Source organism: Ursus americanus, chromosome 33 (assembly GCF_024610735.1).
Source record: "Ursus americanus isolate L20-20 chromosome 33, mUrsAme1.1.p, whole genome shotgun sequence".
In the NCBI taxonomy this organism is placed as follows: Eukaryota; Metazoa; Chordata; class Mammalia; order Carnivora; family Ursidae; genus Ursus; species Ursus americanus.
The window spans coordinates 30,194,886-30,211,591 of record NC_142159.1 but is presented as its reverse complement, the minus strand read 5'-3'; the positions used below and the strand labels follow the sequence as shown (position 1 = coordinate 30,211,591).

General features: G+C 64.6%; 1 protein-coding gene across 2 annotated transcripts; it reads right to left on the bottom strand.

Annotated features, from left to right (window-relative positions):
- Window positions 1-893: 893 nt before the first annotated feature.
- Window positions 894-16,645, bottom strand: ACAP3 (ArfGAP with coiled-coil, ankyrin repeat and PH domains 3). 2 transcript variants are annotated; one of them, XM_045803394.2, is made up of 23 exons: window positions 15,985-16,645; window positions 12,317-12,374; window positions 11,500-11,619; window positions 11,249-11,302; window positions 9,999-10,057; window positions 8,775-8,958; window positions 8,268-8,312; window positions 8,036-8,131; window positions 7,868-7,942; window positions 6,597-6,709; window positions 6,458-6,509; window positions 6,114-6,214; window positions 5,927-6,038; window positions 5,447-5,655; window positions 5,299-5,368; window positions 5,063-5,157; window positions 4,780-4,982; window positions 4,477-4,584; window positions 3,277-3,375; window positions 2,953-3,176; window positions 2,685-2,794; window positions 2,469-2,579; window positions 894-2,380 (listed from the first exon to the last, which is right to left on the bottom strand). In XM_045803394.2, exons 1-23 carry the CDS (start codon window positions 16,029-16,031, stop codon window positions 2,233-2,235), a joined length of 2,493 nt encoding a protein of 830 aa, XP_045659350.2. In that variant the 5' UTR covers window positions 16,032-16,645; the 3' UTR covers window positions 894-2,232. The 2 variants fall into 2 exon arrangements, with proteins under 2 accessions (XP_045659350.2, XP_087714865.1); XM_087858739.1 differs by lacking the exon at window positions 11,500-11,619.
- Window positions 16,646-16,706: the final 61 nt, after the last annotated feature.

Sequence of the window (16,706 nt, the reverse complement as noted above, 5' to 3'; positions counted from 1 at the left end):
CCAAGCCAAACCCAGGGCCCAGGAAGCAGCACTGGGGCCTGCAGGCAGGCAGGAAGGGAGGCACCAAGGCGCCCAGCCCACTGGGCGCTCTCTCATCAGCCCAGGCACCCTGCCCAGTGGTGGCCTCACTCAGCACCCAGGGCAGGGGGGAGCAGAGTGTCCCTACCACTCTGGATTCCCACGTCTGGTCTGTGCATAGCTGTGAGTGTGTGTGCATGCAAGGGGGGGGGCCTCCACATGGGAGCATGCCCGTGTTTGGTCAGTATCATGTTAATGTATGTGCGTTTCCAAGTGTGTCAACATATCTGTCTACACCTGCGTGCAGGTGTATGCAGGCAGACCTTCTTCAGCTCAGGGCAGGTGGGAAGAAGGGTAGGGCCGGGCCAAGGCACCTGGTGACCTTGGGCTGCTTTGTAATAAAATCAGTGATTCCACCTGGTGGCTACAGTGCGTGTGCCCAGTTACCCTTCCCTACCCTTCCTGAAAACCCCAGGCTGCACTCCACACTCCTTGGAGCCGCAGACATACTGTGGGGGCCGGGGGACAGGACACCGTGCCCATGGCCAGCTTGCAGGGTCAGGACTTGCCCGAGAGACAGGACCAGCCCCAGACCACCCTCCCTGGTTAGCATCCACCCCTACTGCTCCCTCCAGGGGGCACGGTCCAGGCCCGAGAAAGGCGGAGGGGCCAGGGAAGGGGGGCTGGGGGTGTAGGGAGTCAGTTTCCATCGAAGAAGCCGCAGGGCCCCCAGCACGCCCCCGGCAGTCAGGGACTGGGTTCTGGCTCACCGCATTCTTTCGAGGCACTGGTGCTACCCCACTCAGGGCCGCCCCTCAGGGAAGGCAAAGGACCCAGAGACACCCCTCCCCAGCTGAGAGAGTGGAGTCGGCGGGTGCAAGCAGCAGTTTATTAACTGTGGTCTGGAGCAGGGGCGGGTCCTGCCAGCCCGAGGCCCTGATGCAGGCAGTGGGGTGGGAGGTGGGGGCAGAGCTCAAGCAGGAGAAAGGAGGGAGTGAATTCTGCTCTTTAGGGGTCACAGCCAACAGGCAAGGAAGTTGGGGGGCTCAGTCAGCACCCACCTTGCCGCCCATGGAGCCTCCCTGGACAGCTTTTGCATAGTGACCAGCCAACTGGCCTTGGCCAGACCAAGGACGGAAGTTGGGGAGAGGCTCAGCCACTGCCCCGGGGCTCCAGGAAAGGGGAATGCAGAATGAACGCCTTGGTGGGCCCTGGGGAGGGGGCTGAGGGACCCCTGGACCCATCCAAGGGCCCAGCTCAAGGGGTGAGGCAGGTGCGGGGCAGGGCAGAGCTGCAGGAGCCTCCCTGGCCGGCCGCAGGCAGAGCCAGGTGTGTCAAGCTGGTCCTCGAGCGTCCACAGAGAAAAGACGCAAGACAAAGTGAGAAAGAGGTCGTGTAGAAACTCTGCTCAGTCTGTGACAAAGAACGTCGGATGCAGGGGTGGAAAGTGCCAAAGTCCTTTATGCACCGGCTTGGGGCCAAGTGCCTCTGGAGGAGGCGGGGACAGGTCTCCGGCCACCCAGGCCTGGGGCCTGCGTGTGGCCAGCCACATGGCCTTGGGACGCCTGCGTCCAGCCAGGGCTGAGGCCCCAGGCCACAGCCCACCCCCAGCACCCAAGAAGCCCAGCCTGGATGCCGGTCACTAAGTGAGGTACACGGGTTGATTCCCTGGATGGGCTGCCCCTTCTGCCCTCAAAAGGCGCTGGTGGCCAGCCACCAGCCCCAGGGCCTAGCAGAGGGGCTCTGGGGGTGTGTAGGAGGGACCCAACTAGCAGGTCAGTGTTCTGCGGCAGTAAAGGTGGGGGCACGAGGAGGCACGGGCCCTGAAGGCAGAGAGGGACATTAAGTGACACAGGTCCCAGGATGGACAGAGGGGCACGAAGTGACACAGGCCCCGGGGGAGGGGCGTCTGAGGGGCACAAGGTGACACAAGGCCTTCCGAGTGGTTTGTGACAGGAGCAACCCAGGTCCCCAGGAAAGGGATCACCTGAAGACACAGGGTCCCCAGGTGTGGTGAGGGGCACCAGATAACGCAGCACCTCCCAGGGGGAAATGTGGGGCTTAAGACTCAGCGCTGGGGTCTCTGCAGCCCGAGGGGCCGGGGCAGCTCCGAGGAGGGCAGCCCAGGCACTGGGGCTCTCATGGCCACCACAGGCAGGGCGGGCAGGGGGACAGGGCGGCTCCCGCTGCTGCGGTCCCGACAGCCCGCCCGCCCTAGCTCTCCTCCAGGTGGAGGCTGATGAACTCCTGCATGCACCTGCGGTACTGGAGCTCCGTGGGGCTGCTGCCCGCCAGGGGGCCAGGTTGGCCCGGGGGCGCCTCCGCCTCTCGCATCTCCTCAGCCATGCGCGCCAGACGGAGCCTGGGGGAGGTGCGCGATGAGACGTGCCCCTTCCCCCAGCGCCTCCCGCCCCCCGAGCCCCACCCCCAGGGCCCCCGCCCGCGCTCACAGAGTGACGATGTCTGCGTTTGCCTCCTGGATCGCGATGCTCAGCGGGTCCTGCTGCTCGTGGTCCAAGGCATGCTGGTCAGCTCCCCGCTTCAAGAACAGGCAGACCTGACTGAAGGGTGGAGGGGACAAGTCGGGGCTGGCCCGGGGCGGGCCAAGGCGACCCCCGGCCCCCGACCCCGCGCCGCCGCGGGCAGGAGGGGCGCAGGAGACTCACCCCGTCCGTCCCAGGAGTGTGGCGTGATGCAGGGGCGCCCGGCCCCGGCTGTCTCTTTGGTTCACGTCCGCTCCGTTTTGCAGAAGGAATTCACAGACAATCAAGGAGCCCTGGGGAGCCAAGGACAGTTCAGACTCACCTGGAAATGGCCCCTCCTGGGTCTCCAGGAGGATCCAAGAGGTGCTCGTGTTCGTGCCATAAGAAAAGGAGCTCTGAAGAGGCACCTGTGTCCCGCGCAGCTCCCCCCGCCACCCCCGCGCCTGCTCACCCCTAGCACGGCCTGCACCAACGGCGTCTTGCCCTCGTCCTCCGCGTCGGCCCAGTTGACCTCCGCCCCGTGCGCCAGCGCCGTGGCCAGCGCAGGGAGGTCTCGGGTGCGCGCCGCCCGGTGAGCCAGGAGCCCGGGGTGCAGCTCACGCACGTCTGCCAGACCCCAGGCCTCAGCCTCTCCGTCGTCGGCCTCGCCGCTGGAGTCCTCAGACTCCGCACCCTCTACGGGGAGGGGTACGGTCAGGGGCCACGACCGGGCCTGGAGTGGGGTGGGGGAGGGCGGGGGCTGGGCTGCGGCAGAGGCAGGGAGGCGCGCACCCACCCTCCTCAGTGACGCTGTCCACCACGGAGCCTGCGCCGAAGGCCAGAACGTCCGAGCTGCCGTCAGAGCTGCCCCCTAAGCCACTGTCGCTGCTCAGACCTGCGGGGTCCGGGGACAGACAGGGGGGGCCTTAGAGTCCCTGACTCCTGCCAGAGCCCAGCGGGAAGGCTAGAACTCCCATCCATCCTCCAGGGAATGCCCAGGGACAGGATCAGCCCCCACTAGGGAAGGGGAGCCTGCTTAGGATGGGGGGAAAGGGGAGAAAACAGCTCAGAGGAGCCACAGCAGCACTGGCAAGGGCACAGCCCCGGGGAAGCCCACCCTGTGGCAGGTCGGCCCTAGCAGGATGGGTGGGCCGAAACAACCCACGTGCAGTCGGTGGGTTTGTGGCCAGTGCACGCTGCGGCTCACTACGCAGTGGCGAGGTTGTGGCCAAGGGCTGGGGACACCCCCGCCCCTCCCCCAACACTGAGCGAAATCTCATACGGCTTACCCAAGGGCAGCCCCAGACTTAGCATGGGGAAGCAGCGCCCTCTGCTGCCGGAGGCTCCCCTGGTCACCGCCCCCAGCCCCGTCAGTTCTTGGCCCGGGGCCATGCCTTCTGCCTACGCTGCCCAGAAAGGCTCTCTACAGGTGCCTCAGACCACTGGTGCCCACAAATCATTAACAGGAAGCCCCTGGTGGGAAACCCTGCTTGGAGCATTTGGCCCCTAACTCCAAGAGGAGCTGGGAGAGATGCACAGCTGTCTGTCGCGGGCTGGGTTCGGCACACGGCCCTCAGCGCGCACGAGGACGTGCACACACACCTACATGTACACCTGTATGCATTCAGCCACATACCTGTCCACGCCCACGTGCACGCACATACACATACTTCCCCCAGCGTGCATACCACACACGCAATTCGCACACACTGTTCTGAGGGTCATGGCCTCAGCCTCCAGCTCCGTGGCCAAGTAACCCCAGACCCTCCAGATGCTATCCCAGCCTTAGCCCTGTTTGACCCCCAAATTCTCCCCAGCCCCCACCCACCCCTTCCTGCAAGGAACACCTGTCCCTCCAGTCTCCAAGCAAGTGGCTGTGGCTGTCCACACTCACCCATCTTAATCTTCAGGTGAGCCATGCCTGGCCCCTGCTCTGCTGTCCTGACTCAGCCAAGGGGAGTGGGCAGCAGGGGACTAGGGCCCTCCGAGCACTTACTACGTGGACCGGCTGCAGCAGCTCCTGCATCGAAGTAGGAGAAGAGGGAGTCCAGCTCATCCGGGCAGAAGAGAGAGTCCCTCCGGAACTTGCGCTCCACAGCACCTGCTGCAGGGAGATGGGGGAAACTAAGGCCCAAAGCCAAGCAGGGGCCCAATTCCTGCGGGGAGTCCCTGCCTCCCGCCTGCCCTGCCCCCACCCTGATCTTCCTGGGGCCTGAGGTCTGGTGGCTCAGCCCCCCTGCTGGAGGCTGCTTCCCACCCCTGCGCACATATGCGAGCCGAGGGTACAGCCTGCTGGTACCTGAGGACAGAGCGGCCACAGAGGGCAGGACAGGCTCCAGCCGGACCTTGCGGCGGGCAGTGGGGGCTCGGGGGGAGCTGTGGTGGCGCTGGCACTTCTGCGCCCGCCAGTGCCGAGGGGCCTCTCGGGCTGGTGCTGAGGGCGGCTTCCGCAGGAATTTCCTTTCCACATACTTGTCCTTGATCCAGGCCTCCTTGTCCTGCCTGGACCAGGGGTGGACATGAGGCCGCACTCATGCACGGGGGCTCCGCTGGCCCTGTCTAGACTGCCCCCCCAGCCTCACCTGGGGCTGCTGCCTGTGGGCTTCCTGCTACCTGGCCCCTCGCACTGAGCCTCGTAGATCTGGTTCACGGTGCTGTTTCCGAGCTCACACATCAGCTAGCAGGAGACAGTATGTGCAGGCATCAGCCCCAGCTCACAGGCCAGCACCCCCCCAACAAGCTTGCAAACCTGGCTCCTGCCACGGCCACCATCCTCTGCTGGTGGCTGGCGGCCTGTGACGGCCTCATACATACACACCTTCAGCAGCTCCGGCTCCCAGGAGTCCAGAGTCAGGGACCGCACCTTGGAGCAGTGGACACCCAGGCTCCTGGACGGTGAGGAGGCAGGGGTGAGTCAGGGCGTGGCTCTACCCCAGCACCTCCACCGCCCCACCCGGTGGGCCCACCTGTGGATTCCTGAGCACTCGATGCAGAGCAGCACGCCCAGGTTGATGCTGGCCCAGCGGGGGTCCGGCTGGCCACAGTCGCCACACTGGCTGTTGCCGGCCACATTCTGCACACGCTGCAGCACGCTCTCGCCCTTGACACTGCGCTCCCGAGAGTCCGTAGCAGAGTCGATGCTGCTCGTGGATGGAGATGCCGTGCGGTCCAGCCTCTGGGGATGGTGTGAGGGGCCGCTCAGCCCTCAGGAGCCCCGGCCTCCATCGCCCCATGGGCCCCTCCCCCACCCCGGTCCGAGGTGCCGGCACAGGCGGGGACAGCTGGAGCATTGCTTGTGTGCCTGAGTGCGCGTGCATATGCCCGCGGGACACAAACACATGCTCACATTGCACAGGTAAGCTTGCGTGCGAGCAGCCTGCAGGGGCTGCCTCCCTGCCGCACTCAGCCACGCGCTCACACCCGTGGGGGTGCTGAGAGGGCCACACCTCACTATAGCAGCTGTCCGGGCTCTCCCGGTAGGCGGAGGCGATGCTGGCTTGCACAGCTTGAACCCAGGCTTGCCGCAGCTTCTCTGAGTCGGCCTGCAGCATGCAGCTCCTGGAGGGAGGGGACCGTCAGGCCAGGCTGGCAGGGGCTCCCTCCCCCACCCTGCCCCGGGGTGGGCCTCCTCACTTGGTGGGCGACACCACCTCAAAGCAGAACCGCCGTTCGATATCCTCACATGGCTTCACAGAGCACAGACGGAGGTCCTCCACCACCACGGTCAGCACATCCTGCAGGGGGCACCGCCGTGGCCCTGGTGCCTAGCACCTAACCCTGGCCCTGCACTGACCACCCATTTACTGCTCCACTTTACAGACACAGGCTGAGACCCAGGTGGTCTCTGTCCCCTGACCATCGAGGCGCAGTGTCCTCAGCCCTGTCTGCCCCCCCCCCCACTGACCAGCCCACCCCAGTGTCCAGGTGGGGAGGGGCCCCGCTGTCACTGACCCAGCCCCAGCAGCCCTGAAGCGCACCTTGAGCTTCTTCTGGTAGACCAGTTGGCTGTTCTGGATGGAGAACCAGCGCCTGGGTGGGCGGATGGGCCAGGAGGGGGTCAGGTGGGGCCAACCCCATGTCTGCCCCACAGACCCCCTGAGAAGGCCCCTCCCTCACCGGTTCCATGTCTTGAAGGCATTACTGGCCCTCTTGAAGAGGTAGCCCTCCATCACCACACCGCTGGGCGCGTCCACATCAAACTCCACTTTGGGCTCATCATAGGAGAAGTCCTGGGGGTGGTTGGAGCCCAGTCTCCGGTGAGTGTCCACCCCTGGTTGTGAGGGCACTGCCGCCCTGCCAGGCTCCCCCAGAGCCAACGCTGAGGTGGGGCACTGCTCTCCACAGCCTCTTCCTGACCCCAGCAGACACCATTGCCCTGAAACCCCACTGGGGGCAGACACCTCACATTACAGCTGAGGGCCCCAAGAGCTCCATCCCCCACCCCACACCCCCAGCCTTGTAGGGACAGCAGGCTCTGGGATCAGGAAGGAAGCTGCCTCCCCCCGTCCTTAGTCCCCCATTCACGTTGCCAGCTGGGCCTGCTCCAGCCAGCCTGACAGAGCTCCATTCACAGGGACTGAGGAGACACTGAGTGTTGTCCTGTGTGTCCAGCGGTAGGAGAGGAGGCCCAGCCACCTGCTCCCCTGGCTGAGCGGGGGCAGAAAGGGACAGCTGCTGCCGTTCCCGATCCCGCGGGGGATGCAGTCCAGCTCAGCCCAAGTCCTGCTGGTGCCAGCCACGGCTTACAGCAAAGAGCTCACAGGTGCGGGGACACTGAGGCTGGGAGGTGTCCTTGGTGCTGAAGCTCTGCGGGGTGGGGGAGGGCAGAGGCCCCACCCTGCCTAGTCAACTTCTTCCCTCACTCCCTCCCCCAGGGTACACGCCCACTCACCTGCAGCAGTGTCTGGGAGGGCCAGGAGCAGGAGGGGGTGTGAGGAGGGAGAGAGAGCCAGTGAGTGACTGCCCACCCCCCACCTCGCCACCAGGCTCCCAGTGCTCTGGACAGAGCCACTCCCACCTGCAGCCCACCTCTACCCGGGGGCTGTCTGGGTAGGAGCCAGCAGTGGAGCCCTCAGAGACCACTACCAGTCTCGAAGGAAGGAAATCCCAGGTCCCAGCTCTAGCCCCAGCCCCAGCATCTGTGAGCTGAGGAGGCTGGGCCCTCTGCCCAGCCAGGGCTGACCTCTAAGTGACCGTCACAGGGCTGTCCCTCCCGCTCTGCCATGCTGAGGCTCCTAAAGATGGAGACCTCTCCCTCTGAGTGCACATTTCAAAGAGAAGCAGTGTCAGCCCCTGCAGAGTGGGCAGGCCTAGAGAGGGAATAAGCGGGTTGTGGTCTCTTGGGGTCCCCCGTCCATGCAGGGAGGTCAGGGGCTGCAGGGCCTCACCCGCTGCTGGATGGCCGCGTGCTTTCGCTCCATGTCCCGCTTCTCCACCGCCGAGTCGATCACCAGCTGGTCTAGCTGTGGGGGAGGGGCATCGGGGTGGGAGGTGAACACGCTTCCCCAGCAAGACCGGTCTGGGCCCCCCACCCCCCCGCTGCCGCCCGCGCTCACCTCGGCTGCCAGCTTCTTCATGTAGGGGTCCAGCTGGTGCAGCAAGCTGTACCCTTGCTGGAAGAAGCTGTACTGGGCATGCATGAAGGACAGCATCTGCAGGCGCGGCACAGGGGAGGCCAGGCCCTCAGGACAGAGACCCGAGGACCCAACAGGTGTACTCACATCCCGCACACCGCACAAGCCTGTCCTCAAGGCGATGCCCCACCCCACCCCTTCACCAATCACTCACAGAATCCAAGATTTCAAACTTCTTCTTGGCCTGGAGGACATTGATCTGCCAGGGGAGGGGTGAACAGGTGGAGGGTGTTGGGGCTGAGGTAGCCCATGGCCTGTCCCTTACCACAGAGTCATCTCGGGCTGCTTGTGGTTCCCTGAGACCCCAGCTCATCTTCAGCTCCCTGCACTTGTGCCAGCCTCACCCTCCCATGATCACGGAGTCCTTCCCCACGTCAGGACTTGGGCTCCTCCCACGAGCAAAGACAAATTCTCACACCTGCTCCTAGGCCCCCCAACCCCCCTCAGCAAGATCTTCAAGGCCTTCGCCCACCCCCTGTGGCCTGTACCCCCACTGCTGTGTCTTTGCCTGGGCACCCCCCCCCCCGTTCCTTCCCAAGATCTAGCATCTGAGATTTTCTGGAGCCAGAGGGGCCCCTCTGGACGCCAGCTCTGTCTGTAGGAACACAGGAGCAGCTTCCCATCCCCTCCAGGCCTGACCACTCCTTGCCCAGTGGCTGACCTGCAGCACATAATCCAGTGCCAGGTGACGGAAGCACTTTCGGGTGAGGGTCAAGGCACCTGTGGCCTCCTCCACCTCATGGGGACGGTGCCGTGGGGCCTGGGCATTCCTCACGAGGGACAGCTCCATGTCCTCTCGAACTTTGTCAAACTGCTTCTTGGTCTCCTTGAACTTCCGCACGTCCCTGGGGGCCAGCAGGTGTCAGGTCGGGGTCTTGGGAGGGGCTGTGTCGGGTCTCCACCTTCATGAATTGCCCTCCCTTCCCTACCTCCCTGTCCCAGCACCCCCAACCCCCTAGCCTCAGCTCTCCTCCTTCTCCTCTTCTCTCATGCCCCTCCTCCTCTCCGTTTCTGGCTCCCCTCTTCCTCTCCCTCATTCCCCTCCTCCCTATTCCTCTTCCTCCTCTTCCCTCTTCCCTTCCCCTCCTCCCCTTCCTCATTCCCCCTTCCCTATCCCTCTTCTTCCTCCTCCCTCTTCTTCTTCTTTGTCCTCCCCCTTTTCCTTCTCCTTCCCTCTTCCACCTCTTTCTCTTTCCCCGCCTCTTCCTCCCTCTTCCTTCTTCTGCTCACCTCCTTTTCTTCCTCCTCCATTTCCTCCTTCTCCCCCTCCTTTTCCCCTCCCCCTCCTCCTCTCCCTCTTTCTCCTTCTCCCCCCTTGTCCTCCTTCCCTGTTACTCCTCCCCCCTTCTCCTCCCACCTCCTCTTCTACCAGTCCCCTTTCCCCCTACCCTTCACCACCTCACTCCCAGGATCTGTCCAGCCTACGGAGACCCCCTGCCTCACCCTGGACCCCAGATTCATATTCAGACCCAACTCAACATCACTCAGGAGTGCCACAAACACCCCAACTGCACAGGAGCTCACACTTCCACCCAGCCCCCACCCCTCCCACTGCCATCCTAATTCCTTCTACAGCCCACCCCAACCCTCACCCTTTGCCTGAGGCCTTCCTGGCTACCCCGAGTGCTCCCTGACCCCTCACCCTGCCCTCCAGGCACTGTTTCCTTGACCCCTGCCTTGTCCCACCTCCAAGCCTTTGTTTCTGCTAAGTCCTCCACCCATAGTCTTGAGGCCTTGGGCAAGGCCTCTCCCATACAGGCCCCGGGACCCCCCCACAAATCAAGCATAGCTGTGTCTGCTCCCCACTCCTTCACGTGTGTCACCACCAACCCCTTCCAGGGCCCGAAGAGGCCAGGCCTCCCCCGGGGGTCTCAGAGCAACTCACTCTTTGACAAAATTGTGGAGCTGTTGCCGCACAGACCTCTGAGCCTGGTCGAACAGGATCTGGGGGCCAAGGGAGGGAGGTGGTGTTAGGGTCTATTCCTCCACCACTCCAGGGGCCAAGCCCCTGTCCCTCCTAGTGAGGACCAGGGAAAGCCCCGCCCAGCCCTGCCTGGGCCCCAGCTGGTTGCCCCCACGGAGCCAGCCTCACAGGGTCCAGGGGAGTGGGTGTGGCCCCAGGCCTGGGTTGGTGCCCAGAGGCCACAGCTGTGACCACCTGCCCATCTTCCCTACCTGGCTCTCAGCCAGACTAGAGACCAAAGCTCTCCCAGACGGATCCCCCTCCTACGGCACCACCCCATGCCGACTCAGACAGGGCAGGCACACACAGGCTACTGGGTGACACCCACCGCCTCCCGGCCCTGGAGGCCACCTCAAGCATGGCCAGGCCTACAGTAGAAAGGATCGGGTCAGAGCCCAGAGCTCCCAAGGGACTTGACCTGGGGAACAGGGGAGGCTGGTTTTCAGGAGCTGGAAGGGCCTCCCTACAGCACTCACTGGGCCCAGAATCAGATGCCCCCATCATGGAAGGAGGGCTGGACCCTAACTAGGAACAGACAGACAGACAGAAGGGGCAGAATGAGCTATCCTGAGCTGGTTTATTTCTAAACTTCCCCTGCGGGGGTGGGGCTCCTTGTTTAGTCTGGGGCTCTGGTTCCCAAGCCAGGGTCTGACCACCCACATGCACCTCAGGCCCTATTCTGTGTGTCCATGCTAGGGGCCCTGAGGGGCTCAAGGTCACCCAGACCCAGCCTGGGTAGCAGTGAGGTTGGCAGTCATCCAGGGGCCGTGGGGTCAGCCTGGGAGGTACTTCTACTGCCTGGCCAGATATCCCTGCTCAACTGGGGGACCCTGGATGAGCCTCTGAGGTATCCCCCACCCTGAGACCCCTCTGCCCTCAGACGTGGGCTATGTTGCTGCCTCCTCCCACCCCCAGAACCCAAGTCCCTCCCCACTGTCTGGCCCTCACCTGGGACACAGCAGAGCACCTCAGTGACATCCCCCCACCCCCACAGACGAAGGAGTAAGAACGTGGCTTCCCAGCAGTCGCCAGCTCAGCTCCCTCTGAGCCAGCTGAGAGCAGCTCCAGGCTGGGCGGGGCCTGAGGGGAGCCCGTGGCGGGGGCTGCCTGCGATGGGAAGCCAGAGGGATGTGCCCTTGGACAGGCCCCCACACATCTGCGGGCAGGCTTACCATGTGGTAGTTGACCATCTCCTGCAGACTGTCTCCAAACCTCTGCAGACATTCCTGGGGGAGGCAGGCAGGGAAGACCCCTTGCTCAGATGGCACGGCTGTGCTCCCAGGGTGGCGGGCACCCCCTCCCCCACGGGTCTCAGAGCCAGCCGCCCCTGCAGCCCAGCACAGATGCCCACCGGCTCCCAGGCAAGAGGCTGCCTGCCTGTACCCACCCCTGTCTAGAGGGCCGAGCCCAGCTGTCCCCTCACCGAGATGACAGTGTCGCCCTGGCACTGCTGGGACAGGTCTCGAACACCACTCACGAAGAGTCTGTTGGTGGTGACGTAGGCCTTGCCAGCCTCTATCACGCCACTGCACAGCTTGACCAGCTACGGGTGACGGAACGAGCCACATTCGTGCTGCCTCTGAGTAGCAGCCCTTACCCCCTCCAAGAGACCAGGCCACAGAGGTGGGAACTGCCCAGGGGCAGCCAGAATTCAGCTCAGGGCCCGTCCGTGCCCAGGACACAGCTGTCCCTGAGGAGCCAGCTGGAGCTGGGAGGACAGCGAGGTGTCGCAAGGGGCTTGCCTCCAGGGCAGAAGGCTGGAGCAGGACAGGGAAGCCCAGAGCAGGGGAACCCAGGGTGGGAGTGGGCATGTGCTCTTGCCTGAGGACTGGAAGGACTGGCCAGTGAAGGCACGCAGGATGCTGTCTCTCCTTTCTCCCTCTTCTCCTCCCGTGTCCCTTCCCTTGGGCCCCCAACCCAGTCCCTGGGATGCACCCTCCACACCCCCTCGCCCCACAGATGGTGGGAGGGGATTCACCAAGGCTTACCCCCACTTCATGGGAGACTCACATGTGCAAGCAGCATGTGCACCCTGGGACAGGGATGGTAGGCCACAGCAGGGAGAACGAGGGACAGCCCCAGGTCCTGGGCACTGCACACAGAGGTGGCACACACACACACACCCCACGCACACACACACACTCGCACCCACACATGCCTGTGCGTGAACCGAGTCAAGGCCAGGCATGGGGCGGAGAGGCAGCCCTGGACCCTCCGTGCACCCAGGGCCCTGCCTTCACCTTGTCTAGTTTGGCCTCGATCTCGACCACGTCAGTCTCCACCTCCTCGATGGTAGCCCTGTAACAGCAACGAAGCTGGCTGCAGACCGGCCGACCGTGAGCCTGGGGCTCCAACAGCCCACCGTGAGCCACAGGGCCCGAGGCTCGGGTCGGCCTGGGGCTCCAGCAGCACACCTAGAGCCGCAGGGCCCGAGGGTCACCGCCCTATGAGGATGTGCAGTAGGAAGGGACCACTTTGATTCCAGCTACCTGCTCCTATCAGCCCACCTGCCGTCCCTTGCTCCTCAGACAGGGAGGAAATGGAAGCTGGGAAAGGCAGATGCCCCACTGGGCAGAGGGTGAGGGACTGGACCCAGATCCGGCTGACCACAGCCACTCAGCACCCGCCACCGCCCCAGGAAGGAAGAGGCCCAGTCAGCTGTGATGTCCCCACCTGGGGTCTGGCTGCTATGGCTCCAGGGAGAGGAGGTCAGACAAGCCCCCGAGGATAGAGGGAGGGGCTGCAACTTGCTGGCCACTCTCCTGGCCCGGCCACTGTACTTCTCCGGGGCTGAGTTGACCCCAGCCCCACCTCAGGCCTGTGGACCCTGGGGCAGACCAGTCTCAGGGCCCATAAGCATGGCCCAGCTGCTTTCTCTGGTCCTGGCAGCAGCATGAGACCCCAGACTAACTGTGGAGGGGTGTCCCCTGGCTCCTCCAACCTCAGAATACCAAACAGCACAGTTTGCCCAAAGGGAGTGGTGGGACAAGCTTCAGAGGGGCCCACTCCCACCAGAACAGCCTGACAATGGGGCTGCCTCAGGGAGGTAAGAGTTAATGAATGACATCACCAGAGAAGCCACAGACGGGAGAATCCCCGGAAGGCGAGGCAGATGGATCGGGCACGTGACCCCCCTCCCCTGTTCTGGGAACAGGAAATAGGGAAAGAGGGCCAGGATCCCAGCGCCACCCACCCCACCCCCCAAACCGCTCAGCTGGTGAACTGGGCCCATCTGGCCTCCTGGGGATGAACAGGGCATGAGGGCCAGGGGTGACAACGGGGCCCAGGAGTAAGAGGCAGGCCTCCAGGGACAGGTCTTAGGTGGGGGTCGGGCAGAGGCAAGGGCATCCAGGTCTAGAGGCCCCTCGCTGCCCCCATGTCCCGCAGGGGGGCGCTGTGTTCCAGGGTTTCCCAGGCCTGCAGGCAGGAACCTGGTCCCTCACATGGGATGTATAGTTCTGCGTGCCCACAACTTGGAGCTGTTGGGGGGGGGGGGGCACAAGGCCGCCCCAGCCAGGGACTTTGGAAGTGCCCACCACCTCCCTGACAGGACATGGGCTCCTCTCTGAGCAGCGCCCATCCCTTCCAGCGGGGCTAAGGGAACTCTGAGTTCCGGAGAAGGGACAGACCACCCACCCAGGAGCAGATGCTGCAGGAGCCCTGGCCACCCCAACTGTCCTGAGAGCTGCTGCGCTTGGGCGAGGAGGGGGTCCCCCCCGCAAGGGTGGGGCCGCACCGGATGCAGATGAATGTGCTCATGGGGGCAAGTGGGTGGGTGCTCTGCAGAGAGCAAAGAACCAGCACCCTGTCCTGGGAGCCCCAGCCCCCGAGGACCTAAGGCCTCCACTCCTGCCCTCCCTCCAGGATTTCCTCAGCAGCTTGGATGACAAGGAGGAGGGTGACGCAGGCTTCCCCACCAAAGCCATGACTCAGCGTCTGAAGCCCCACCCAGGGGAGGGGGCACCAAGAACAAGGGGGCAGCACCTCCAGGCCTGTCTGGAAGAATCTGGACTCTCCCACATGCATCCCAAGGCTGTGGGGCTCTCCCCAGGCCAAGAGCATGGGGGCATGGTCCCTCTTCCCAGGGCTGGGGCCACCTGGCCCCACATCACCGATTACAGCCTCCCACCCAGCCCCACTCTGGCTCACCCCAGGCCTGCCACCAGGAAGTCCCAGGTTACATTTCAGCAGCAGGGTGAGGGTGAGGAGACAGCAGGGCCCCAGAAGAACCTCAAACCCCTATTATATCTTAGCCCAACCCCGAAACCCACACAGTGTGGCTTCTGTGGCCCAAGGTTCAGATGAATCTCCTCAGCCCCCATCCCAGGCCCAGACGGGCACTTTCCTGGGGTAGCCCCTCCCTGCCAGGGGAAGCATGGTAAAACCCGGGCAGCCACTGCACCCCTGTGGGCCACAGACAGACCAGGCTGGTATAGGAGGGAAGGCCTGGACGTGAATGCAGTGCCCATGCCCTCAGTCCAACCAGGCAAGGTGGGCCTGGACCCCTCCACTCAGGGGAAGAAGGACCATCGGGCTTCTGAGCAAGGGGTCAGGGTGAGACTATGGTGCCTCAGTCAGGACCAAGGCCCCAGCTGAGGCCCCAGCTACATCTTCCCCCACAGCCTGGGTCCTGGAGGACAGTGGGCAGAGGTGGGGGGCCCAGGATTGTGGGCGCCTGAGTTGTTCACACGCCCTCCCTCAATCAGTCAGCAACAGCAGATGGGAGAATGCAGAGAATCATCCCCAAACCCTCTGCCCTGGGGCCCCACCCTGGGCCAAGCCCTGACCCCTCATCCCTAGCCTCCCCAACCCTTTGCTGCTGACACCCCCGTGTGATGGTCATGCAAGGGGCCCAGGGGTAAGGGCACCAATGCTGAGGCTCACCAGTGCATCCACACTCAGGTCCTCTTGATGGCACATCCAAGACTCAGCAGGCACACACACACATGACCAAACACACATGTGCTCACGTGCAAGCAAATGGACCCGCATGCAGTGACACAGTGAGCACACAGACATGCGTGCTCACGGAGAGGACACACACAGGCACACAAGTACGTATGCTAGTGCCAGAATACACGTGAACAAGCTGACGTGTGTTTTGTGCCGAAGCTCATATGTGCATGATAAACACATAGTACAAGCATGTAACCCAAGACGGAGTAGGAAATGACACGCACACATGCACACTCCAAGCGCGCCAGCCCAGGGGTGCAGCCCCCCCCCCACCCGGGGTCTGTGGAGCACCTGCTACACGGAAGGTGCTTGTGCTGCACGGGGATGAGCTTGCCTGCACAACCGGGAGCGACTGAAGCGTCCAACCCAGGCTGGGCACAGTGCAGATCCCCTACCCGAAACTCCCACCCAGCCCTGCTCGGCCTAGCCCCCACCCCTCCAGGCCCCTAGGTCACCCTTGCCAAGCAGCCCATCCCAGGCTGAAAACGTGGCTCCAGTTACCCGACCCCCAGGCAGTGCTCTGGTCACACGGACTAAGATGTATCCCTGGGACAGACACCTCTCGCACCCAGACAGCCCTGGCCAGAGCTGGACTGCAGGGCCAGGAGGGTCTCAGACCCGTGCAGGTGGCCAGCACGAAGGTGCAGACACAAAGCGGGGGTGGACACTCCCACGGAGAGGTGTCTATATCGGCAGCCACCCCACCCCCACAGACACGACCTCCGCGCGAGGTGACCAGCACAAGGGGCATCTTTTGTTCAAGGCCTTTGGGCCCCGGGCTGCGGGCTTTGTCCGAGGCGGGGTCCTCCAGCTCCCATCACCGGCTCCCGGGCCCGGCACAAAGGCGGCAACGACACCCCCCCCCCGCGCCCACCCACGGCGGCCCCGGGTGCCCCGAGGGGGCGGCGACCCCCGCCGACCACAAAGGGCCGCGCCGCCTCCAGGGGCGCACCTGAAGCGCGGCGAGTCCTTGATGCACTCCTCGAACTCCACCGTCATGGCTGCGGCGGCGCGCGGCGCTCACTGGCACGAGGACCGCGGCGCTCGGAGCGGCATCCCCGGCCGGCCCGCTCGTCCGTCAGCCGGCCCGCCCGCGCCGCGCTCGGCGCCCGCCCGCCCCGGATTGAGGCCGCCGCGCCGCCGCCCCGCCCCGCCTGTCACCGCCGGGGAATGTCGCCAAAGTCCGCCGCCCGCGCGCGCCGCCGGCTGTCACGGCCGGGGAGCGTCGCCAATGTTCGCCGCCCGCGCGCGCCTCCCGCTGTCACGGCCGGGGAGCGTCGCCAAACGCCTCCCTGCGGCTCGGCCACGCCTGGCTCGGGCCCGGACGCCCCGTCGTCCCGCCCTCTAGTTCCCCGGCCACCGCGGGCTGGGAAGGGAGTCGGACCCAGCAACAGTCGGCCTGTCCGCGGGGCGCGGGGAGGGCGCGAGACTGCTGGCTCCAGCGATGCAGCCGTTGCGCAACGCGGGGCATTGGCAAAAACCGCTCGCGCGGGAAGTGGGGACGGACCCGCTCCAGGACAGTGGGGCGTGGGTGAGCGGGTGAGAGGGTGGACGAACGAGTGCAGGCCCGCGGGAGCCCCTCCTGGGCGCCGCTGTCGGAATCCGGCCCACGCGCTCCTCTGCGGCGGAGAAGTTTGCACCCTCTCCCTTAGTTCGGCCCCGCCCCCGCTCCCG

Coding starts and splice junctions, on each gene's coding strand:
- ACAP3 (XM_045803394.2), bottom strand. CDS start 16,031: ATGACGGTGGAGTTCGAGGAGTGCATCAAGGACTCGCCGCGCTTCAG. Junction 5,369..5,446: donor GAGTGCTCAGGAATCCACAG/GTGGGCCCACCG, acceptor CTCACCGTCCAG/GAGCCTGGGTGTCCACTGCT. Junction 4,983..5,062: donor CCCACAGGCAGCAGCCCCAG/GTGAGGCTGGGG, acceptor CCCCTGGTCCAG/GCAGGACAAGGAGGCCTGGA.